This window comes from Impatiens glandulifera, chromosome 1 (genome assembly GCF_907164915.1).
Source record: "Impatiens glandulifera chromosome 1, dImpGla2.1, whole genome shotgun sequence".
Lineage (NCBI taxonomy): Eukaryota > Viridiplantae > Streptophyta > Magnoliopsida > Ericales > Balsaminaceae > Impatiens > Impatiens glandulifera.
The window spans coordinates 91,092,929-91,120,438 of record NC_061862.1 but is presented as its reverse complement, the minus strand read 5'-3'; the positions used below and the strand labels follow the sequence as shown (position 1 = coordinate 91,120,438).

Here is a 27,510-nt window from a genome sequence, read left to right as displayed (position 1 = left end):
CAGTCATCATAAAATTTGGATTCATTTCTTGTCGCAAATATTCACTTAAGGGGTTCGCTACAACTAAAAAGGGATAAAGCCTAAAGGAAAAATGCCTCTTATTCCTTGTAAAAAAATCAAAAAAGTTAAAGAAAAAAGTATCAACATTTCTAGTTGATATACCAAAAACTGTTTAATGAATAAACAATTGCATAACCACATCTCCTCACATTTAACTTCCACCAAATTTTGTTTCATTTATAAGGGCAGGCAATAAATTCTTAAAAAAAATGAGAAGCACAGTTCATGAGATTCAAAAGAATGTAATAAAAAATAAATACCTCATAATCTTTTACGGTTAGGTTCCTGACCATCCATGAGTTGAATAAGAATGAAATCCCTCTTGACAAGAACTATGTGGTTGTTCTCCCATAAATAGTGCATATATGCAACAAATGTTGACTTAGAGTAAGAATAAATTAGACATGGGATTAAGAAGATGATAAAAATATGCATTTGAAAGACCAAATAAATACTTGAAGGTAATGGAAAGACTCGGAGAGTGATTAACATTTCATCCATCAGCAACACTTCACACTAAATTCATACCAACTTCAACTAAATTTAGTCAGAAACCACTTTCAACTCCCTGTCCCATCACCTGGATTCTTTAAAAACAAATAACGGTGAAACGTACATTAGGGAGAATGTATAGTGGCATGCGATTTTATTAAAATCTCTAAACCAGATGAGCAAGGAAAGTTCAAACACGAAATCTCATTGATTGAAGCATTTTATCAAACATGTGGATGGAACAACAGAAAAGTAACAACTAATCAAACTGATAGTCGTCCAAATTGAAATAAACATAAACCAATTTCGACTTAAAACCAAAACGTTAAAGCTATATCGAATTGCTCTGAAACAACAGGTACATTTGACCAACCAAATTTCTCAATAAACTCGCTATGATTCATTACAGGTTTATTGCTATTTTTACAACTTACCAAGAAATATGATGAAATGCGGGGTAAACCCCTTATGCCTTTCTTCAAATCGATCTCCAACTAGTAGCGGAGAAGAGGACTAGTAACATACGATTCGAACCGTAACCAGCAACAATGAAGACGACTTGATCTCAAATCGAGAGTCGGCTTCGGTCTGTCCTTTTCCGCCCATCGCCAAATTAGGAGTCAGCTATTTTAGAAGCTCCTTCTCTTGTTCTTAGTGTTGGATTTCGTCGCTGCTCAAGATATTCATCTTCTTCGCACGAGCCTCCGCGAAACATTTCATAAGAGAGAGAAACAAAACAATATAGTTCAATTAGGTTATATTCAAATATCTATATATTTAGTTTCATAAAAAATCTAAAATATTAATTTAATATAATATAATATTTAATTTTTATTTAGTTTATATATTTTTTTAATTTAATTAAATTTAAATAATAATTAATTAAAAGGCATATAATTGGTTATGTTATAAAAAATTAATAATTAAATTTTAATATTAATAAAGTTTTAAAATAAAATTTATTTAGAAAAAATTAAAATAATGAAATAAAATATTTGTAAAAGTTAAAAATATTAAAATTTTAAGTGATTAAATTATAAGGTTGTCAAAAAATATATATATAAAAGAAAAAAAAATTGAATTAGGTTAGATTCAAATATCTATATATTTATTTTCATAAAAAATCTAAAATATTAATTTAATATAATATAATATCTAATTTATATTTAGTTTATATATATATTTTTAATTTAATTAAATTTAAATAATAATTAATTAAAAGAGATAAGGTTAGTTATTTATAAAAAATTAATAATTAAATTTTAATATTAATAAAGTTTTAAATAAAATTTATTTATAAAAATTAAAATAATGAAATAAAATATTTATAAAGTTAAAAATATTAAAATTTTAAGTGAATAAATTATAAGTTTGTCAACAAGTATATATAAAAAAAAATAAATAATAAAAGTTGTTAGTATATCAAAGGTTGGCAAAACCTTTTTATTTTCTTGACTTTTACCCACACTTAATATGTGTGGGCATATAAGCGTTGCTGAAACTATATTTTGTTGTAATGATTTCTTTTGAGTTTGAATTTTTTTTTCGTGGCAGTCTACTTGTGAAATGAACAAGAAAAGAATTAGTTGAATTGTTTGGATACTCGAAAATGGTGAGTTCTAATACCTATTTTTTTGTTTTTGTTATCAACTTCCAATGACTATATCTGAATGAATGAGACACCATTTAAGGCATATTTGCACCATTGTATTGTATTAGAACTGCACAAGACATCATTTATAGACTTATCTATCTGAATCATTATTTAATTATACTTGTTGTGTGTTGCATGTCTAACTTATCAGTCGGATATTCGGAAGTGGTTTATGAAAAAAAGACAAGGACAGTGGCAATACACATAGCCATCAACATCTGAAAAGTCTTCATCAGCTACTTCACAACAGGAGAAGATTATAAGCGTACAAAATTTCTCTATGTGGAGTGATATAATATTTCATTTGTCTCCGTAGTAATTATTCTAATTTGTATATATGTCATTGTTGTGCTTAGGATCCTGGAGGCAATTAGAACTCCGGTCGAAAGAAAACTAGCAAATATTTTGCCAATGATAAGACTAAGAGTGATAAAGAGCAAGAGATTGAGAACTCAGAAAAACGGAAATCTCTAAAGGAAGAAGCTGAATTGAAACCACTCCCTCACAAAAAAACAACACATAGTTGATGAGACATAGTTGATGAGAAGGATGATGAAGAATTTGTGAAGTGGAAATGGGAACTAGAAGACCTCTCATTCTCCAAATGGTTCATGACTCGACCGCATTAGAGCCTCGATGCAGATTTCATGTTCTATTTCTTTATCATCTTATCATTCTCCGCATTAATGTCCATGGAGAAGAAAGAGTTAGAACGTTTTCACTAAAGTTCCAAATTATGATTTCGATGAATATTAATTTAGGGTTTGGTTAATGAAACTATTATTGATGTTATTAACTGCTGGTGCAATTATTTTGAACTTTGAAATTCAATTCAGGTTTTAGAATTCAGGTTGAGACGCTGCTTTTGATCTTTCCAATGGAGTTGCCATTGAAGATTGATAGGATCGGCGACACCAATAGAGACGGGGATCTGGCTATTGATGACGACTTCGGATAAACAGTTTGATAAAATTTTATTAGGGATTAATATCTCTTTCTATTCTTCGCAAATCCTTCGAACTCTTGAAACAGATTCAAGTGCGAAAATGTTCGTCGGATTTGAAGCTAAGAACCAAAAAAGGATGAATGGCAGAAAGTAAAGAACACAAGAATTTGTTTATGGATGTTCGGAGCAAACTCTCCTACGTCACCCCTTCTTCCAACCACCGGAAGGATTCACTATAATTCTTTGAATCAAATACAGTTCACTAATCTAGCTAACTCTCTGTTGAACAAAACAACATTTGTTCAACTTACAACACTGAAGTTTTCTCACCGAAAAGACAGTATGTAATACAATGTATTCACAGCTAGATAATAAGTGAGATGTTTGATTTCAGGAACTTTCTTTAATGAAAAATGAATGAAGCAGCTCTCTCTCTGTTTCTTGTATTTTTCAGCCTGTGATTTGTCGGTTGTCTTAGGCAGCAATTTATTCTTGAAAAACTTCAACGGTCAAATCCTTCTTTTGGACACATGTCACCTTTCCGTTGGATATACTATCCATGAGGTACTGGGTAGTACATTAGAAAAAGATTCTTGAGATCGTGGTAGTACAATGCAGTACATGCAATTTGAATTATGACATACGTGGCGATTATTCATTTGTTGAGCTCTGCTGTCAGCTACCTGAAATACTTTGCTGCCAGGAAGAGCATCTGCCTTCAGATGCCTATCAGATCATCTTAGCCGTCCATTAGACATGCCTATCAGATCATCTTAGCCGTTCATCTGCTTAGACGCCTCATCTGATCATCTTAGCCGTCCATTAGACGCCCCCATTTGATCAGTCTATTAGACGCCTGAACCCCCACGTCTAACTTTCGCGCGCGTTGGCTGTGCCTGCAAATGAACAAAAATCTAATTATTAATTCTACACTTGTTGAGATTCGAACCCAGGTCACCTGTATAACAAGTGGGCATGCTTACCACTACACCACTTCAGATGTTGATATCTAAATATATATTTATATATTTGATATGACTAACAATTATTGAACTTAGTTTTATCCAAAAACTATTTCATCAAACATCAAATCAAATTGTTAAGTTATTTTGAAATTAATTAAATTTTTCAACCCAACAATTTCTCCCTTTTTGATTATTTAAATTAAATTATCAAAACCTGTTGAGCTCATTAAAAATTTCAAACCAACAATTTCCCCCTTTTTGATTATTTAAATTAAATTATCAAAACTAGTTGAGTTCATGATTTAAACATAATCTAGGCATTATCATAATCTAACAATCCTAAAAATATTTCTAAGGTAAGAAAACTTAGACTCGAGAAGTGGCTTTGAGAAGATGTCAGCCACTTCAGGCTGCTGATTGTCATATGCTATGTCCGAGCAGTCGGTTGTCCAGATGCCGTCTAGCTCTTCCAAGCTGCTTTCCTGTTTTACCTACATTCAAAGACAATAACGAATCTGGTACCCATTTTTCTTTGGGTCCATGGCTTATTAGTCCCTTGGGAATTCATACTTTGATTATTTTTATGGATTTTTCATGTTGCATTGTGATTGGTGCGTATGATTTATGCTTAGCAAACGTCTTTCTGCTAGCAGCTGAACTGTTAATCTTAGAGGATGGTTTTTGTCTAAAACTCCTTGACTTCCTGTCAAGTTTTAATATGCTAGACTTATTGGCTGCTTCCATCTTAAGTTTCAGCCAGCTAACAGTTGGCGGAACATAAGTAATCTCATCCTTTAAGGTTAACTCATCACAGCTTGGATCAGTTCCATTCTCAGTTAAGCTCCCTTTGACAAAGTTTATAGACTTAAACTTATCAGTTTCTGGGTTTAACTTTTCAAAAGTCTTGTTTGAGTCATTGCCATCAAATCCTAAACCGGATTTGCATCCGGCAGGCCTCAACATACTTATCTGCTGTCTGACTGCATCTCCAGACTTCGTCTAGGAACCGACCACATATGTCAAACGTTGGTTTTCAGAAAACAGAGTTTGAACAATTTCTTTGAGCTTCTCATTCTCAGATGAGAGCTCAGCCATTTTGTTTTCAAAAACTTTAGAATCATTGTTTTGAGATGAAGAAGAGCTGTCAGATTTGTTTTTCAAATTTAGTTCATCAAAAGAGTTTGACAGTTTCTTGTACTCAATGACCACGTAATTGAGTGCAGTAATTAACTCATCTCTTGAGAATTTTTCAGAGGAGAAATCAAATACCTCAGAATCAACTTCTTCTTTTGCCATGAAGCAAGTGACCTCTTCATCATCACTGACGTTGGATGATGAATCATCTAAGTCGTTGTCGGCCCACTTGGCTTTGTTTTCAGCCGCCATGAGAGTCTTCAGCTCTTTCTTGTTCTTTTTCTCATCTTTCTTTTTCTCATTACGCTTCGGCTTGCTGTTTCCTTCCTTGAAGTGTCTCTTCTTCATGAATTTGCATATTTTCTTCATGAAAAGAGCCATGGCATTGCTGCTAATCTGCATAGCAGTAGCCTTCACAGCAGTGACAGTAGATGGCTCCTCAACAGTCACCAATGCCTTTGTTATGATGGTGGATGTGGGGGTGCTTCTCTTCATTTATATAATTCAACTCGAACTCATAGGCCTTTAGATCGACCAGCAAGTCAAAGAGCTCCATCCTATTGAGGTCTTTAGACTCCCTCATCGCCATCGTCTTAATATCCCACTCTCTGGGCAAAGCACGCATGACTTTGATCGCAACCTCTCTGTTGCTGTAAGTCTTGCCCAGAGTGGATAGAGAAGTGATAACCTTACTGAATCTCTCATCGAACTCAGTCATCGTCTCTCCAGGACGCATCTTGAAGTTATCAAACTGTTGAGTGGCAACCATGAGTCTGTTTTCTTTTGTTTGCTCGTTGCCCTCACACATTTTAGTCAGCTTCTCCCAAATATCTTTGGTAGTGGGACATGTAATGATCTTGAATGCCATGTTGTCATCCAATGTCTTGTAGAGGATGTCTTTTGCTATGTTGTCGAGGTTGTTCATTCTTTTATCTTCACTGGTCCACTCAAATCTAGCCTTCTCAATCTTTATCGGACCGTCGGTGATGACAAACCACATGTCATCATCTATGGCAGCTAGATGAGCTTGGATTCTCGCCTTCCACACAACATAGTTTTCCTTTGAGAACATGGGAACATTGTTGATGACAACCATAGACATGATTCAGATTCTTTAGAAGCTTGAGAATAGAAAACGAGGCTCTGATACCAATTGATAGGATCGACGACACCAATAGAGACGGGGTCTGGCTATTGATGACGACTTCGGATAAACAGTTTGATAAAATCCTGTTAGGGATTAATATCTCTTTCTATTCTTTGCAAATCCTTCGAACTCTTGAAACAGATTTTCAAGTGCGAAAATGTTCGTCGGATTTGAAGCTAAGAACCAAAGAAGGATGAATGGCAGAAAGTAAAGAACACAAGAATTTGTTTATGGATGTTCGGAGCAAACTCTCCTACGTCACCCTTCTTCTAACCACCGGAAAGATTCACTATAATTCTTTGAATCAAATACAGTTCACTAATCTAGCTAACTCTCTGTTGAACAAAACAACCTTTGTTCAACTTACAACACTGAAGTTTTCTCACCGAAAAGACAGTATGTAATACAATGTATTCACAGCTAAATAATAAGTGAGATGTTTGATTTCAGGAATTTTCTTTAATGAAAAATGAATGAAGTAGCTCTCTCTCTGTTTCTTGTATTTTTCAGCCTGTGATTTGTCGGTTGTCTTAGGCAGCAATTTATTCTTGAAAAGCTTCAACGGTCAAATCCTTCTTTTGGACACATGTCACCTTTCCGTTGGATATACTATCCATGAGGTACTGGTTAGTACATCAAAAAAAGATTCTTGAGATCGTGGTAGTACAATACAGTACATGCAATTTGAATTATGGCATACGTGGCGGTTATTCATTTGTTGAGCTCTGCTGTCAGCTGCCTGGAATACTCTACTACCAGCTGCCAGGAAGAGCATCTGCCTTCAGATGCCTATCAGATCATCTTAGCCGTCCATTAGATGCCTCATCTTGGCCGTTCATCTGCTTAGACACCTCATCTGATCATCTTAGCCGTCCATTAGACGCCCCCATTTGATTAGTCTATTAGACGTTTTTCATCTGATCAGTCTATTAGACGCCCCCATCTAACAGTCTATTAGACGCCTGAACTAACATTAGACCCCACGTCTAACTTTCTCTTTCTATTAGACTCTTTCATAAAATCGGTCTAACTCCGCGTTGACTTTCAGCTGTGCCTGCAAATTAACAAAAATCTAATTATTAATTCTGCACCTGGTGAGATTCGAACCCAGGTCACCTGTTTGACAGACGAGCATGCTTAGCACTACATCACTTTAGATGTTGATATCTAAATATATATTTATATATTTAATATGACTAACAATTATTGAACTTAGTTTTATCCAAAAACTATTTCATCACACATCAAATCAAATTGTTAAGTTATTTTTAAATTAATTAAAATTTTCAACCAAACAAAGATGTTTGTTATTCTTTAAAATAACTCTATCTATTGTTTTCGTGTATTCAACTAATTGCCCATTTTCTGATTGAAATGGATACCCCGATCACAAAAAAGCTTATAGGTTCTCGACTGTTCATTAGTAACATTAATATGCATCTTCAATTCAAATAAGTTGAATCAATAGCAAGGGTTATGGACTATTAAGAATTTCAATTATGTTGAAGGCTGTTGTATATTAATATGAGTTGTGACAAGGATGAACTTTATATATTTGTAGTGAATCTACCACTGTCGGCACTCTTGTTGCTTAAGAGGTGAAATCAGGCTGAAGTTAAAGGCAAGCAAGCATCACATTTTGTTCCAAATGATTGATTTAAAGTTAATCTTTTTAGTTTATTTGTACAGACCACTAGTAAAAAAAGTGTTTTTAACGGTAAAATTTTACGGCGGTATTTAAAAACGTAGTTAATACCTTATTTTTAACTGCGGTATATAAAACCGCCTTTAAATATCTTATCTTTAACTACGGTATATAAAACCGCCTTTAAAAGTCTTACATTTAACTGTAGTATATAAAAACGTAGTTAAAAATCTTATCTTTAACTACGTTTTTTATACCGTAATTAAAGTCTTATCTTTAAGTGCGATTTTTTATACCGCAGTCAAAAGTCTTATATTTAACTGCGGTATATAGATTCACATTTAAAAGTCTTACATTTAACTGAATAAAAAATGTTATAAGTCTTATATGATTATAAACCATAAAAAAGTCTTATTAATAATTTTTAATTTTTATTATTTTAAAAATTAATTGAGATAATTTTCAAAAGAGTTGTGTATACAAAATTATAAAAGTTTAATTATAAAGAATTAATAAATATATTTGTGTAATATAATAAATATATATATATATATATATATATATATATATATAAATTATATAGATTTAGTAGAGTAATATATATATATAATATAATGTTATAAATATAATTAAATTATTTATAATTATATGAACGTAATTTTGACAATGGCATATGTTATATATAAATATGAAATTATAAATTTGATTTTTTATTAATTAAATTCTTATTTTATAAATTAATTAGTAATGAATTAATTTATTCTTTATAGTCTATTTAATTATTGTTATATTTATTTAATATAAAATTTTATTTCTAATCAATGTTTTTTTTTAGTATTAATTCTAAATTAAATTTATGTAAAACTATGAAACCTTCATATTTTATATATTCAACTAGTATAGAGAGTCAAGTTTAAATTTAACCTATATATATTCATACTTAAATTTAATATATATATATATATATATATATATATATATATATATATATATATATATATATATCATTTATAAAAGTAGGTTAGATATTGCAAAACTATATTTATATAAAAAAAACATATTTATCTTCAAACAAAACTATTTTAATGAATCTTTTATGCCAACCTCTTCATATATATATATATAATATTAGATAAGTTAATTAAAAAATATATATACTTCTAAAATATTATTTTATCATTAGTTCAATAAATATACCTTACCTGAATTAACAATAAAAAAGAAAAATCAAATAATAAAATATTATATTGAGACTTCATATTTATATATGACTGTATATCCTCCTACGTACTTGATTTAATTTATAAATAATCCTAAAAATAATATTAAATCTTATTAATATTTTTCTCTCTTACAATTAATGACTAATTAAATAATAGATTAATTTATCACTAATTAGTTTTAAAAAATAATATATATATATATATATATATATATATTAAAATAAAATATTTATTATTTTTTAACTTTTATAATTTGGTATGCACTATTATATTTTTTAAGTCAAATAAATTTTAAAATTATAAAAAATTAGTTATTTTATTTCATATACATTATTAAAATATGTTTAATGAAGATTTGATATTATGAATACTCTTTTTTTATTAATCAATGGAGATAAATTGTTATCAATTATTTATTTAGAATTTATTTAGAATTTTTGTTGTATTATTTTTTAAACTTATATTCTAATTAAATTAATGAAATAATGTAATATATATATATATATATATATTTTAACAATACTTTTGAACCGTAATGAAAGAAATTATAACATGTATATAGTTACAAGTATATATATATATATGACTAATATATTTATTAATTAAAATGAAATATTATATATATATATATATATATATATATATATATATATATATATATATATATATATATATATATATATATATATATATATATATGATACGATACGAGGGAATGATGTCAAGTTGAAAAATAAAAGAGTGGAAGGAAAGATAAAAAAGAGAAGAGAAAGTTATTTAGTTTTTTCAACTATTTAGGATATCATTCTCTCTACTAAGTTCCTTCTCAATTCTCTCTCATATGTATATATAATTTTTTTTATAAAAGTAAGTTAAAAATAAATATTGACTTAATTTTAAGGAGCTAAAATTATTTCTTTATATTATTTTAGGAATTTAATTAGAATATAAGTTAAAAAAAGTGACTGAATCAATAATTATATATTATTATAAATTAAAATATTAAACTATTATATCGGTTAAATTTAAATTAAATTTAGTTTCATAATTTTATATACATTTAGTTTATAAATAATACTAAAAATAATATTAAATCTTATTAATATTTTTCTCTTTCACATTAATTAATTTAATAGACTAATTCATCACTAATTATTTTATAAAATAAAATTTAAATAATAACAAAATTCTAATTTATAAGTTTATATTTATATATAACAAATGTCTTAAAAAAGTAATTTGACATGTGCATCAAAATTATGTAAAGATTTTTAATATTTTTTTATAAGATTAGTTAATTATAATTTTTAATATTTTTTTAAGATTAGTTAATGTAATTATCACAATAATATACAAAAAAAAAAACATATTTTTTTTATTTAAGATTAGTTCATGTAATTGTAAATACTTTAATCACATTTACAAATATTATATCTAAATTTCAAATAATATAATATATATATATATATATTATATTTATTTTAATTGAAAATAAATTTTTTATCATTTTAATCAAAATTTATATTTAAATTATTATATATATTAAGATAAACTATTTATCATATTTGTATACACTTTTATATAATTTGGTATTAACTATTATCTTTTTTTAGCTTAAATAAATTTTAAAAATAAGGATAAATAGTCATTTTTATCTCATTTAGGTTTTAAAAATATGTTTAATAGAGATTTGATATTGTTAAGACTATTTTCTTATTGATTAATGGAGATAAATTATTATCAATTATTTACTTAGCATTTGTGTTGCATTAGTTTTTTAACTTATATTTTAATTAAATTTCTGAAATAATATAATAAATATATATATATATATATATATATATATATATATATATATATATATATATATATATATATATATATATATATATATATATATATATATATGCTAATTAACATTATCAAGACTTTAAACGGTAATAAAATTAGTTATAACCACTAATATATTTATTATTATAAAATATATGAGAAATGATTAGGTGAGGGAATTTGGTGAGGGAATGACTTGTATAATCTTATTCGCTAAAAAATTAAAATAATTTCTCTCTTTTCTCTCTTTCCTCTCACTTTTACATTTTCCAACCAATGAAGGTGATGCCAAGTCATTCTCTCACCAAACTCCCTCACCAAATTCCCTATCTCTATCACTCCTCAAAATATATATAGTGATTGAGTCAATAATTATATAATATTATAAATTTAAATATTAACCTATTATATCCATAAAAAAAATTTGGTTTCATAATTTTATAAAAATTTAGTTTATAAATAGTACTAAAAATAATATTAAATCTTATTCATATTTAATCACTAATTAAATAATAAATTAAATAATAGACTAATTCATCACAAATTAATTCATAAAATAAAATTTTAATTAATAACAAAAGTCTAATTTATAAATTTATATTTATATAGATAACAAATGTCATAAAAACTAGGTAATTTTTCAGGTGCATAACAATTTTATAAATATTTTTATTTTATTTTTATATTTAAGATTAATTTTATACTAAATAATTTAATCACATTTACAAATAATATATCTAAATTTCAAATAATATAAAATTAATAATATATATATATATATATATATATATATATATATATATATATATATATATAATATTCATATATTTTAATTGAAGATAAACTCTCTATCATTTTAAATTAAAATTTATATCTAAATTACTTTTATAAAATCATATATATATATATATTAAGATAAAATCTTTATCATTTTTGTGTACTTTTATAATTTGATATATATATTAAGATAAACTCTTTATTAAATAAATTCTAAAATATAGAGGACTAGTTATTTTTATCTCATTTACATTCCTAAAATATGTTTAATGAAGATTTGATAATTTCAATAACTATTTTCTTATTGATTAATGGAAATAAATTGTTATCAATTATTTATTTAGCATTTTTATTGTATTTGTTTTTGAATTTAGTTTAAACTCAAAGGTATTTAAAATTGTAATTTGTTTAATTATTAATAATATTTCTGTATTTTAATTTATAAATTATAAAATACAATAAAATTATTTTCAGATTTTAAATAATGAAAATTAAAAAAATAAACAATCAAAAACTAATTAAGAAAGTGCGTGAAAGTAATTTTTATTTTATTTATAATTTATAATCTGTTAATCATAAATAATAATAAAAGCAACTAAACAAATATAAACTTTGTAGAATACGAGAATATAAATATTTTTTATAGAAAATAGATAATTTAATTAATATTACTGTATTTTTTTTATAATATTTGTACTTATAAGTAGATAAAATAAAATTATATTTATAATTTTTAAATATGAATAAAAAAATATAAGAATTTAATTAAAAAATTAAATGCATATAATATCTTTGAAATATATAATATGTAAATTTATAAATATAATTGAGAATTATTGCATTTAATATTATGTAAATTTTAATTATATAAAATAATAAAAATATTAAGGAATTAAGGGTTATTCCACTTCACACAGTCCTCCATTTTCTTCTACACGGTTTCACCTTCCTCTTTGTGCGGAGCTTCAACCTATTATCGAGCATTACCTACGTTCCCTATTCTCTTTTGCGCATTATCTACATTCCCTAACAACATTATCTACATTCCCTAATATCTTTCTCGCGCTTCACCTTACTCTCTTGTACAAGTACATTTGAAGAAGATTTATGCGCATAATTGTAAGTATAGTACTTTTGTTTCATCGGCCAGGTCCTCCATCTTGGAGATAATGATTATTTGTAGGTTTGTAAAGATTCATTTATTAAGTTGTGTTATTGTGTATTAATAGAAGCATGACAAGAAATTGGGTCATTGAATATAATTAACATTATTCATGAATTTCAGGTTGATCATAATGTGGTTGTCATTAATATAAATTTAAAAGAATTAATGAATGTTCAAAACATAAATTGATTTCCTCATTTTTCTCCATGATTTTATTTCAGTGATCTCTTTTTACTTCAAATGACAAATAGATGAAACAATAAAATTTCTTTGAGGGAAATTTGCAGCGCATTAGCAGGTTAGTATGAATTCTCTCTTCCAATGAATTTATCATATGTGATTTATATCAATTTATTTAATATAGGAAATATTTAACTTAGTTCTTGCTTGTTAAAAGAGAGTAAAAAAATGTAATTTGTTACTAATTGATAAATTTTTATTTGAATGTTTTATAGGTCCGGAGAGAAGGAAGAGAAGTTGTTTAAAATTTTGGGATTTGATAATTTTTGTTGATATAATAATGTTTATTTGTATGAATTTGAATACTATATAATTATATTTTGATGTAATTATATTTGGATATAATTATATTTTTAGATAATATTATAATATAAAAATGGAGTGTTAATTATATACTATTATTTTGAATGATTTTTATTGTTTCCAATTGACTATTAACTACACTTATAACCCCACTATTTTTAAAACGTAATTAGAGACAATTATTTGCGATAAAAATATTACTTTTATATATAGTCAACTAACTATTAACTTATAACCACTATTAATTGCGGTTTTTAAACTGAACTTAAAAACTATTACTTACGTAAAAATATCGCATTTATATATAGCCAACTAACTATTAACTACGGTTTTGCACCGCCTTTATAACCAATATTAACTGCGGTTTTTAAACCGCAGTTAGAAACTATTACTTGCGGTGAAAATCTCGCATTTATAAGTAAACAATTTACTACGATTTTAGGAACCATAGTTAGAGACTATTAAATGCGGTCTTATAAACCGTAGTTAGAGACTATTAATTGCGGTTTTATAGACCGCAGTTAGAGACTATTAACTACGGTTTTATAAACCGTAGTTAAAGGCTATTATCTGCGGTAAATTTATCACCCTTAAATGTCAAAATCTCTTTAACGGCGAAACTATTAACGGCGGTTGACTACGGTAATTTTACCGCCGTAATTGTCTTTTAACAGCGGTAAATTATGCAATAAAGGCGGTAAAAACCGCCCCTAAATGTTACTTTTTTTCTAGTGGACTATTGGCAAGGATTTAGGTATGGAATTGATAGATTTTTTCATTACGTTGAAAGATGTTGTATGTTAAAATGTATTTATAAAAGGCTTTTCTTTCTAAAGGAATAAAATTATAACAAAATTTTAAAAAAAAAATTGTTTTGCTAAAGGAAGTAGCGATTGATTATTACACCAATCGTTATAGGCTATAATGATTGATTATCTACCCGTCGTCGTTGCCAATTAAGGCAACAACAAGAAGGCTTCTGTCGATTGAGAGCGATTGGTATATGAAGTTAGTACCAATCGTTATAAGTGAGATGAAATTAATTTGTCAGTCTCCGGATAGAAAAATGAACAAAATATATTTTTGTCGGAGAGAGTTGAGAGAAGGGATGAAATAATTTCGTTTTTAATCTTTTTTGCACATGTGTCAGATCAGATCCCTTTCGTTGTTCCCTTTCTTGTCGTATCATTTCTCATATTTGTTTACCCCAACTGACATGGTGCCTTAACTTTAAGAATCTATATATTTAATCACCCAATTTTCATATTAAAACAAACAACAAATGACAGCATCATTACTCTCTGGAGTTGGGAAAAAGTAATAATTATCATGTTTTCTTAAATTCTAATAATAACATACTTAACTAATACAATTTTTTTCTATAATAAATGTTTTCTTAAGACTTGTAGGAAAGGTGGCTCTAATAACCGGAGCTAAACCGGAGCTAGTGGTATCGGTGAATACACGGAAAAGCTCTTCACCGAACACGGGGCAAAAATCGTCATTGCCGACATCCAAGACGAATTAGGACAATCATTGCGTGAGAAAATAGGCGCAAAAGATTTCACCTATGTCCATTGCAACGTGACGAATGAGGGCCATATTAAAACCGCAATGGACAAGACAGTTGAGACCTTTGGAAAGCTCGACATAATGTTCAACAACGCTGGCATAATCGATGAATTCAAACAAGAGATCATTGAAAACGAGAAGTCATATTTCGAGAAAGTTCTAGCCGTCAATGTGATGGGTGTTTTCCAAGGCATGAAACATGCAGCTCGTGTCATGGTCCCGGCTAAGTCAGACTTCATTTCAAGCGCAAGTATAGCCTCGATATTAGGTGGGACGAGTACTCATGCCTATTGTTGTTCGAAACACGCAGTACTGGGGCTAACTAGGAATTTGGCGGTTAGGTTAGGTCAGTTTGGAATAAGGGTCAACTGCACTTCTCCCTACACTGCGGCAACGCCCATGGCTAGGGATTACCTTGAATTGGATAGGGAAGGGCTTGAATTAATATCGAATGCCAAAGCTAATCTAAAAGGAGTGACATTGAAAGAAGATGATATTGCTAAGGCTGCCCTTTATTTGGCTAGTGATGATGCTAAGTATGTGAGTGGGCTCAATTTGGTGGTTGATGGGGGATTTAGCATACACAATGCAAATTAAATTTTTTTTTTTATTACCGATTAAATTCTTAGTTACAAGTTTGACACCAATTTGTAATATGAAGGTGTGTAACAACACTCAAATGTATTGCAATAACAAATAAATGTATACAAAATAAATAAAAGCATAAATATTTGATTTGAAGAATAAGAAATTAATGAAGATAACAATATATAACTAACTTTCTTAATAATTTATTTAAATACACAAATTAATAGCAAAAATTATTAGGGTATATTTGGAGGAGTGGAAGCACAATTGATATATATATATATAATGATTCTTAATTTTTGTTTGGATTGCCGGGTCGAAAGCTGTGATTAATTTGGATATATATGTGAGAGTAAATGGATATTTGAGTCGGATTGTGATACTTAATTTTCAAATTGTTTGGATTGCCGGGTCGAGAGTTGTGGTTAATTTGGATATATATGTGAGAGTAAATGGATATTTGAGTCGGATTGTGGGTTGACCCGCCCATAAACTTAAAATGGTTAAAAATAAAATTAAAAATTTTATATGTATGTTTCAAACTCGCAACATACAAAAACAAGTACAACCCTTTAACCAATTAGGCTAATAAGACTTTAAATTTTAAATTCAACGCTAAATTTGTTAAACAAGAAACGTTTTAACAGTATAAGTTCAACTTTTTAACTAACTAATATATATATATATATATATAATGATGCTTAATTTTCAAAGTGTCCGGATTGCTGGGTTGAGAACTGTGTTTAATTTGGATATATATGTGAGAGTAATGGATACTAGGGTCAGATTGTGGGTTGACCCGCCCATAAATTTGAAACGGTTAAAAATAAAATTAAAAATGCTATAGGTATATTTCGAACTTACAACCTAACAAAATAAGTACAACCTTTTAACCAACTAAACCCATAAGACTTTATATTTTATAATCAATACCAAATTTGATAAACGCGGGACGTTTTAACAATATATAATTCAACTTTTTAACTAACTAATATATATATATATATATAATGATGCTTAATTTTTAAAGTGTGCGGATTGTCGGGTCGAGAACTGTGTTTAATTTGTATATATATGTGAGAGTAATAGATACTTGAGTCGGATTGTTGATTGACCCGCCCATAAACTTGAAACGGTTGAAAATAAAATTAAAAATGTTATATGTATGTTTAGAACTCGCAACCTAACAAAACAAGTACAACTTTTTAACCAACTAGGCTAATATATATATATATATATATATATATATATATATATATATATATATATATATATATATATATATATATATATATATATATATATATATATATATAATTATGCTTAATTTTTAAAGTGTTCGAATTGCTGGGTCGAGAGCCGTGGTTAATTTGGATATATATGTGAGAGTAAATGGATACTTGGGTCGGATTGTGGGTTGACCCGCTCATAAACTTAAAACGGTTAAAATTAAAATTAAAAATGCTATATGTATGTTACTAACTCGTAACCTAACAAAACAAGTACAACCCTTTAACCAATTAGGCTAATAAGACTTTAAATTTTAAATTCAATGCCAAATTTGTTAAACGAGAAACGTTTTAACAATATAAGTTCAACTTTTTAACTAACTAATATATATATATATATATATAATGATGCTTAATTTTCAAAGTGTCCGGATTGCCGAATCGAGAACTGTGTTTAATTTGAATATATATGTGAGAGTAATAGATACTTGGGTCAGATTGTGGGTTGACCCGCCCATAAACTTGAAACGGTTGAAAATAAAATTACAAATGCTATATGTATATTTCGAACTTACAACCTAACAAAATAAGTACAACCTTTTAACCAACTAAACCAATAAGACTTTATATTTTATAATCAACACCAAATTTGATGAACGCGGGATGTTTTAACAATATATAATTCAACTTTTATCTAACTAATATATATATATATATATATATATATATAATGATGTTTAATTTTTAAAGTGTCCGGATTGTCGGGTCGAGAATTGTATTTAATTTGTATATATATGTGAGAGTAATAGATACTTGGGTCGGAATGTGGATTGACCCGCCCATAAACTTGAAACGGTTGAAAATAAAATTAAAAATGTTATATGTATGTTTTGAACTCGCAACCTAACAAAACAAGTACAACTTTTTAACCAACTAGGCTAATATATATATATATATATATATATATATATAATTATGCTTAATTTTTAAAGTGTTCGGATTTCTAGGTCGAAGCTGTGGTTAATTTGGATATATATGTGAGAGTAAATGGATACTTGAGTCGGATTGTGGGTTGACCCGCTCATAAACTTAAAACGGTTAAAATTAAAATTAAAAATGTTATAAGTATGTTACTAACTCGTAACCTAATAAAACAAGTACAACCCTTTAACCAATTAGGCTAATAAAACTTTATATTTTAAATTTAACACCAAATTTGATGAACGTGGTACGTTTTAACAATATATAGTTCATCTTTTTAACTAACTAATCTCTCTATATATATAATGCATAATTTTCAAATTGTTCGGATTGCCGAGTCTAAGTTATATTTTTTAACTAACTAAGATATATATATAATGATGTTTAATTTTCAAAGTGTCCCGATTGCCGAGTATAAGTTATACTTTTTAACTAACTAAGTTATATATATATAATGATTCTTAATTTTCAAAATGTCTTGATTGTCGGGTCGAGAGTTGTGATTAATTTGGATATATATATATGAGAGTAAATTAAAAATGCTATCACATTTTCACCGTAATTTTTTTTCTCGGTTTTTATATTATTACTCGTGTAAATGCACAAGATACATTCTAATTGAATTAAAATTAGAATTGACATTGAATTCCAATTCCATAAAAATTGACATTTAATTACATTTCAATTCTTATGTTTTAGAGAAAAAATATAATAAAAATAATTTTAATATTATATATTTTATTAAAGTATTGGGTTAACCCAACTAATTAGAATAGCTCAAGATCAAGAGATTCTTTTAATTTTCAATTTTGATTAAAAAAATATATATTGGTTCAACATTTTAACTTCATATATTTAAAAAAAATTGGGTTGACATTTTAATTTTTTAAATTAAAAAACAAAATATTGATCAATATGTTATCTTTTTAAATTAAAAGTAAATATATATCAGTTCAAAATATTAACTTATTATATTAAAAAAAATATCGATTCGATATTTTAACATAATAAATTCAAAAAAATATTTATTAATTGAAATTTTAAATCGTGTTTTAAATGATAAAATAATAATTTATTTTGTTTAAAATAAAAATAAAAATAAAATAAAATTTAGAATTATAATTTCGAGTTAAAAATAGTGGAATTGAGAATTATAAAATTATACTAAATTGAATTTAATTAAAATTATAATTCAAATTCAAATTCTTAGTATTAGAGGGTGTACCAAATTTAAAATTGGAACTAAATCACCAAATTTCAATACAAATTACAAGGTTATCCAACATAATTATTTTTTAAAATTGGAGACAATAGTTAGGAAAAAGTTGTCCGCAAGTATAGTAACCAATAATCTAATTTCAAATATAATTCATATATTATTATTATAATATTTTTTTATATACATATTAAAAGGTCGGTTTAATCCATCGGCGGAGCTTACTAATGAAGATACTTTTGTCCAATAATTTGACGTGTAACATGTTTTTTTTCCAATCCCAAAAAATTTCATATTTTGCAGCATTTTTTTTATGTCATATTTGTTGTGTTTAAATGACTTCAATAATTTTATAACAATTTATTTAAAGTAAATTATTTCATATTTTATAATATTAAATATAAACATTATTTACTCCACTCCACAATTACTTAACTTTTGTATAAGTGAAATGTACCGTCTTATTTTCTTTGAGTTTTTAAAATAACTTAAACAAAATCATTTTTTTAATTAATCACTTTTTAACAATTATATCACTAATTTAATTAACCAAAATACTAAAATATTATAAATTTTAAATTATTATTTTTTATTTTATTTATATATATTAATATTTTTTTAAGTCTTTTTACTAAAAATAATTATTATTTTCTCAAAATCATCGTTAATCATTATTTTTTTATATTTTGAATTTTTTTTAAAACCTTAATCAAATCAAGCAATCAAATCAAAGCATAAGATTGATCCATCAGCATACACTAGAAAAAGAGACACCAACCAATTACCTCTCCCAATTACCATCTCCATTCATAACCAAAATTAGATTTCACCTTCAACCAAACTATCCAAAGCACCCTAAATGCATTCCTACTGTATACAAACGGATAATTTTTTTTATTTACATTTCAGTCCTTAAACTATCATTTAATTAATTTTATATATTAAATTTATTTATATAATTAATTTAGATAAGTTATTTATATTTTAATTTGTTTATATGTTTTATTTATTTATATTTTAATTTGTTTATATATTTATTTTTATCTTATATTTTATATTAAACTTATTTATATAATTATTAATTTAATTTATTTATATAATTTAATTTATTTATATAGTTTAATTCATTTATATAATATTTTTTATATAACATAAATTTATAATAATGTTTCAGATTTATAATAATAAATTTTTAGTATAAATTTATAATTAAGTTTAAAATAATTAGATGATATTATAATATTGTGGTGTAATTTATAAGTTTGTAAAATATATTGGGTAATATTAAAAAATTATAAAAGTTGATGTAAAGAAAAATATTATAAGAATATTCTTTTGGGTTTGAGAATGAATTTTTGACTGGAGAAGAATTACTGTTTCATATGATATTTACACCGAAATGAGTTTACAAATAATTTTTTCGGTTTAAATGGTTTTAAATAACCTTCTTTACAACTCTTTATATATATATATATATATATATATATATATATATATATATATATATATATATTAATATTTCTTAATTAATATAATATTAATATGCTATATTTAAAAATAATTATATTTAATTAAGATATTACTAAATTAAATCCACTATCTTTTAACATGAGTAAGTAATCCTAATATATTATATTTCAGGACTAAATTCATTTTAGATCAACTCGTTTAGAAAAGTATTAATCTTAAAATTAATTTATCTTTACCAATTAATCAAATAAAAACAAATTCAATGAGAATCAGCAAACTCAATATTGATAGATCCCCTCAATTCCTAAACCCTCGTGCTTATATTTCAAATCATCATTTTCTCTCATCCATGAAAGCATATTCTTCCATTAATTGATCCAATATATTAAGTTATAGTAACAACTTTTTCTCTCTTATTAAACAAACCACTTACAACATTCAAATAATTATTCTTTCAATAATGTTTTCATCAGAACCTTAATTCTAATTAGTTGTATCATTTGACATAATCTTCTTAAAAGCATCTACTAATGCTGGATTAGTTGTGCTATAACCTCCATTCTCGACATGGTTCAACCCGTTAATATACCTAGACCGTCGCTCCCCAAAAAAAGTGTCGATTCTACCACATCCTTTTCTTCCAAAATCACGCCATTAAGGTTCCCAGTCTCCAAAATTAATTTGTCCGCCTTTTCCTTCGTCAATTGCATTTCCGAGGCAACCAACGGAGACAATAACTCAATTATCAAGAGATTCTTTTAATTTTCGATTCTTTTAAAAAATATATATCGGTTCAACATTTTAACTGTATATATTTTAAAAAAAAAAATCGATTCGACATTTTAATTTTTTAAATTAAAAAAAAATATCAGTCAATATGTTATCTTTTTAAATTAAAAGAAAATATATATCAGTTCAAAATGTGAACTTATTATATTAAAAAAATAATATAGGTTCAATATTTTAAAATAATAAATTCAAAAATATATTTATTAATTGAAATTTAAATCGTGTTTTAAATGATAAAATAATATGTTATTTTGATTGAAATAAACATAAAAATAAAATAAATTTAGAACTATAATTTCGAGTTAAAAATAGTGGAATTTAGAATTATAAAATTATACTAAATTTGAATTTTATTAAAATTTTAATTCTAATTCAAATTCTTTATTAAATAGTTTACCAAACTTAAAATTAAAATTGAACTACCAAAATTTTAATTTTAATTCCAATACAAATTACAAGGTTACCAAACATAATTATTTCTTAAAATTGGACACAATAGTTAGGAAAAAGTTGTCATCGTAATTATTTTTTTAAAATTGGACACCATAGTTAGGAAAAAGTTGTCCTCAAGTATAGTAACCAATAACCTAATTTCAATTATCAATTATATCATTCATATATTATTATTATAATACTTTTTTTATATACATGTTAAAATGTCGGTTTAATCCGTTGACGGAGCTTAATAATGAAGATACTTTTGTCCAATAATTTGATGTGTAACATTTTTTTTTTTCTCAAAATTTTCATATCTTGGGGATATTTTTTATGTGATATTTGTTGTTTTTAAATGACTTTAATAATTTTATAACTATTTATTTAAAGTATAAAATATAAAATTATTCTTATTTCATGTTTTATAATATTAAATATAAAAATTATTTACTCCACAATTACTTAATTAACTTTTGTATTTATAAGTAAAATGCACCATATAAGATTGATCCATCAGCTTACGCTAGAAAAATAGACACTAACCAATTACCATCTGAGATGCATATTCGTACCCAAAATGAGATTTCAGGTATCCAATCGAACCCAAAATGAGATTTCTCATTTTCTCTCTCCAAAGCGCGCATATATGCGTTCCTATGATACAAAAACACACAATTTTTTTATTTACATTTCAGTTATTAAACTTTTATTTAATTAATTTTGTATATTAAACTTAGTTATATAATTTATTTATATTTTAATTTGTTTATATGTTTTATTTATTTATATTTTTATTTGTTTATATTTTTATTTTTATCATATATTTTATAATAAACTTATTTATATAATTATTAATTTAATTTATTTATACAATTTAATTCATTTATATAATATTTTTTATATAACATAAATTTATAATAATGTTTCAAATTTATAATAATAAATTTTTATAATAAATTTACAATTAAGTTTAAAATAATTGGATGATATTATAATATTGTGGATATTATAATATTGTGATGTAATTTATAAGTTAGTAAAATATATTGGGTAATATTAAAAAATTATAAAAGTTAATGTAAAAAAGATATATTATAAGAATATTCTTTTGAGTTTGATAATGATTTTTCGGTTGGAGAAGAATTATTGTTTGATATGATATTTATACCAAAATAATTTAAAAATGATTTTTTTGTTGGAATGATTTTAATAACGTTCTTTACAACTCTTTTATAAGAGATTAGAATAATATTTCCTAATTAATATAATATTAATATATACTATATTTAAAAATAATTATATTTAATTAAGATATTACTAAATTAAATTCACTCTATCTTTTAGCATGAGCAAGTAACATAATATAATATATTTCAGGACAAAATTCATTTTAGATCAACTCGTTTAAAAAAGTATTAATCTTAAAATTAATTTATCTTTACCAATTAATCAAATAAAAACAATTTCAATTAGAATCACCAAACTATCCCCTCAATCCTAAACCCGTGTGCTTATAATTCAAATAATCATTTTCTCTCTTCCATGAAAGCATATTCTTTCATGAATTGATCCAAATATATTAAATTATAGCAAAACTTTTTTCTTTCTTATTAAACAAACCACTTACAACATTCAAATAATTATTCTTTTAATAATGTTTTCATCCCAACCTTAATTATAATTAGTTGTATCATTAGACATAATCTTCTTAAAAGCATCTACTAATGCTGGATTAGTTGTGCTATAGCCTCCATCCACGACAAGGTTCAACCCGTTAACATACCTAGACTCGTCGCTTCCCAAAAAAAGTGCCGATTCCGCCACATCATTTTCTTCCAAAATCACACCATTAAGGTTCCCTGTCTCCGAAATTAATTTATCCGCCTTTTCCTTCGACAATTGCATTGTCGAGGCAACCAACGGAGTGTAAACTCCATGTGGAGAAATGCAATTCACTCTGATCCCATTTCCACCGAGTTCCACGCACAACCCTTTAGTCAGACCCACCAAAGCATGCTTCGACGCCTTATAAGCATGGCTACTGAAGGCAGTCACAACCGATACGGAACTAGCCGTGAAAATAATGCTCCCGCTCTTCGCTGGAACCATTGCTCTAGCCGCATATTTGGCGCACATGAATGCGCCATACACGTTCACATCAAAGACACTCTTTATACCTTGGAGATCCGTGTCCATGATGGTGGGACCGGTGTCCCCTGTGATCCCAGCGTTGCTAAACATTATGTCGAGCTTTCCGTACTTGTCCATTACGGAATCTACCGCATTTTTCACTTGAGCTTCATTTGTTACGTCGCAGTGGACAAATGATATGGTCTCGTTTGGGCTGGTCTGATCGGAAAGGGAAGGGAAGTGTTTGTCTTGGATATCGGCCACGACAACTCTAGCACCGTGGTTTGCGAAAAGTTGTGCCGTTGCTCTCCCTATGCCGCTTGTACCACCGGTGATTAGGGCCACCTTTCCTTGGAGCCTGAAAAAATGTATAGAAGAAATAAATGAGCAAGGAAGGTTTAATTTTATAAATGTTTGCTGCGCAATTCGATTAAGTTTATTCTCTTCGATAGCGAATAAGCTGAATCAACGAGGGCTTATCTAAACCATATACATACATACATACCTTTTGGCAGCGAAAACTAAAAGTGTTGAAGCTCCCATCTTTGAAAATGTTAATTTAGTTTCTCGAATATATATATATGGTCCAGTTTTATTTAAAAAATTGAAGAGAGAAAAAGATTATTATTCTTAACTAGCAGTGTTGTGCCAACCACTCTTCTACAGTATCAGCGGCGCTAACAACTAACTGCCACATCAACTCAAGATGACAAGAAGTGCAACCAATGGAAAGACGACACATATTCAAGAAACGGAGTCGACCGTTGCTACGAAAAGACAACAAAGTACAACGACAACTTTCTTGGTTACCTAACCCCTGAATTACTCAAGCATTAATTGCCGAAATCTTTAAGTCAATCCAAGATCAGACTGCCACATCTAGCAGATCAAAGTTGACAAAAAGTGTAACCAACAGAAAGATGACATGTATTCAAAAAATGGAGTCTACTATTGTACAACAGTGGTTTTCTTGGTTACCTAATCCCCTAGATTACAAAGGCATTAAATGGGAGTATTTAATGTTGAATCCTCATCAGTCAATTCAAGATTTATGAATTGCCGACAAAATTCGACCATTGTCATGCATATTATCTAAAGAGCTTTAAAGCCCAACGACGAAAGCGGTTACACAAAAATACATACACACAACGAATACGAGATCAACTGAGCATTCAAAACGATTCAACAATCTACGAATACTCAATCTACTTACTCTCTCTAGCTCATACTTCATAAGTGTATTATGTAAGTTGAGAGATATAATATTGTAATATCTAAGAGCATATTAAGTATTGTAAGTTGAACAGAAGTTGTCTATTCAACAGAGAGTGATTACTAGAAGTTCATAACAGGTAGTTGTTAAGTAATGGGTTTCTGATTGGGTTTGTGTAGAAGTTATACAAACCAAAGCCTTCTATTGAAATCCTTCTGGAAAACAGAAGAAGGGGTGACGTTAGTGTTTTATCTTTGAACATCCATACAACTTTCCGTGTCATTTACTTACCGTCTTGTTATCTTGCATTCATAAGCTTCAAATCCAGCAAGCGTTTCCGCAATTGAATCTATTTCAAGAGCTTGCGAAGATTTATCAAGAGAATAGAAACATGTTTTAATCTCTAACAAGATGTAAAACCACATTGAAAGACAATGTTTAACATAACAACATTCAACCCCCTTCTGTTGTTGTATCGGATCCTAACAAAATCACTATTTTGAACCAAAGCACAAGAACAACAACTTATTTTTTAGAAAATTAATTTCAATTTTAGACATTTCTGATTTAAGCTCGTTTTGTTCAAATTGATTCAGGAAATAGTTTCTAATCAACGTAGGGATAGTCATATACAATAAAACTGAAGAACGAACAGTCATAAACGAAAGCTTGAAATCAAGTTCTTAGATTTTTTTTGTTTGTTTAGAATCGGACTTACATCAATAATGACAACTTATAAACAATTCAAAAGAGCGGCTTCAATGGTGATTATTTATTAATTTTCCCTCGATTATTTCTCTAAGACTTTCTCCTTCTTTTACTAAAATGAACTATGATCTTATTTAAACTAAATGATCTAGAACCTTCTCACAAACTCAAAATTTGGTTTCCCTCTTCGCGAAAATTGTACTGAAGCTCTGTTTCCAACGCTCACCGATCGTACTACTTCCCCGCTTATTTGTGTCGTTCGTGACGCGGGTTATATTTTTTTATTTTTTATTTTATTTTTTTTCTCAAAATATGCACAACATTGATATTGAGAATTTTATTTATTTAGTTTTATATTTATTTATATCAATTTTGATTATTTTAAAATAATTTGAAATTTAATTTATTAATTTGAAAAATGGTTGATACACGTTTCTAAACTAATTATTATTTTCATCCCGTATAATGAGTAGAAATCAAATATTGGCCGGGGACTACTTTAAAATTATAAATTATGGTTTAGAAAACCCATGATCAAACAAGCCTTGTGGTTGTTTTAGGTCTGGTTTGATTTGAGTTGTTTGACAAATGAATTAATTATTAGAAATATTTAATTATTAACTCCTTTAGGGTGTAAGTAAAATCGACTAAGTTTGAATTAAATCAAATTTTCCTAAACCGAACCAAAACCAATCAAATTGAATGACCGATGAAATCGGTAAATTGAACCTCATGGTTCAGTTAATCGTTTTAACGACGATCGAACCATCAAACCGACTAACCGGTCATGATTAAAATTTAAAAAATATAAATTATTTGATTACAATATATAGTTGATACATAAACATTGTCTTTTAATAATTAAAATTTTAACCATTAAACTACAATATATGTATACCTTTCTTATTTATTTCAAAACAAATACATATTGATATTAGTTTTTCAAAGTAATTTTAAGTATAATTGGATTATATAGAAATAATTTTTTGAGAAGGAATAAAATCAATCAAATTGAACAAACTATGAATGAAAATCGATCAAACGAACCGAATTATGAATGAAAATTGATTTTTTTTCAAATCGATTTTAGCAATTTGATTGTATATTTCGATACAACTTTACTCTAAATTCCACAACTAATCATATCAATTAAAATCATAATCCAATATACTAAAATAAGAGCTATATTCTTATATTTTAAACTTTATTCAAAAGGAAAATTTAGTAATAAAACATTAAATAACCAATTGTGTTACTTTTATGAAAAAACATGAAACATTTATTTACATATTTATTAGTGACATCTAAACATTACAAAATAACCACATTTCTTAATTATTTTTCAAATAATCTTATTTGATGCACGTGTTATTAAAAATATGTATGTTATATGACTAAAAATATTATTAATTATATATTTTAATTAATAATCTAAATAATGTGAATGATAATAAATTATTTTAACCAAAGAAACATACTCGCATTCAACGAGTGTGTTATTTGTCAGAAATATGAAACATATAAATTTTTTTTATTAAAAAGTATCTTATTAAATATTTATTACTTTTATAATTTAAATATATTATTATTAAAAAAAT

At 26.8% G+C, this 27,510-nt stretch overlaps 1 protein-coding gene and 1 pseudogene across 1 annotated transcript; one reads left to right on the top strand and one right to left on the bottom strand.

The window, feature by feature from the left end:
- Nucleotides 1-14,863: 14,863 nt before the first annotated feature.
- LOC124936015 lies at nucleotides 14,864-15,750 on the top strand (annotated as a pseudogene).
- Nucleotides 15,751-23,532: 7,782 nt separating this feature from the next.
- On the bottom strand, nucleotides 23,533-24,534 carry LOC124936003 (secoisolariciresinol dehydrogenase-like). The gene is made up of 2 exons (XM_047476458.1): nucleotides 24,497-24,534; nucleotides 23,533-24,349 (listed from the first exon to the last, which is right to left on the bottom strand). Exons 1-2 carry the CDS (start codon nucleotides 24,532-24,534, stop codon nucleotides 23,533-23,535), a joined length of 855 nt encoding a protein of 284 aa, XP_047332414.1.
- Nucleotides 24,535-27,510: the final 2,976 nt, after the last annotated feature.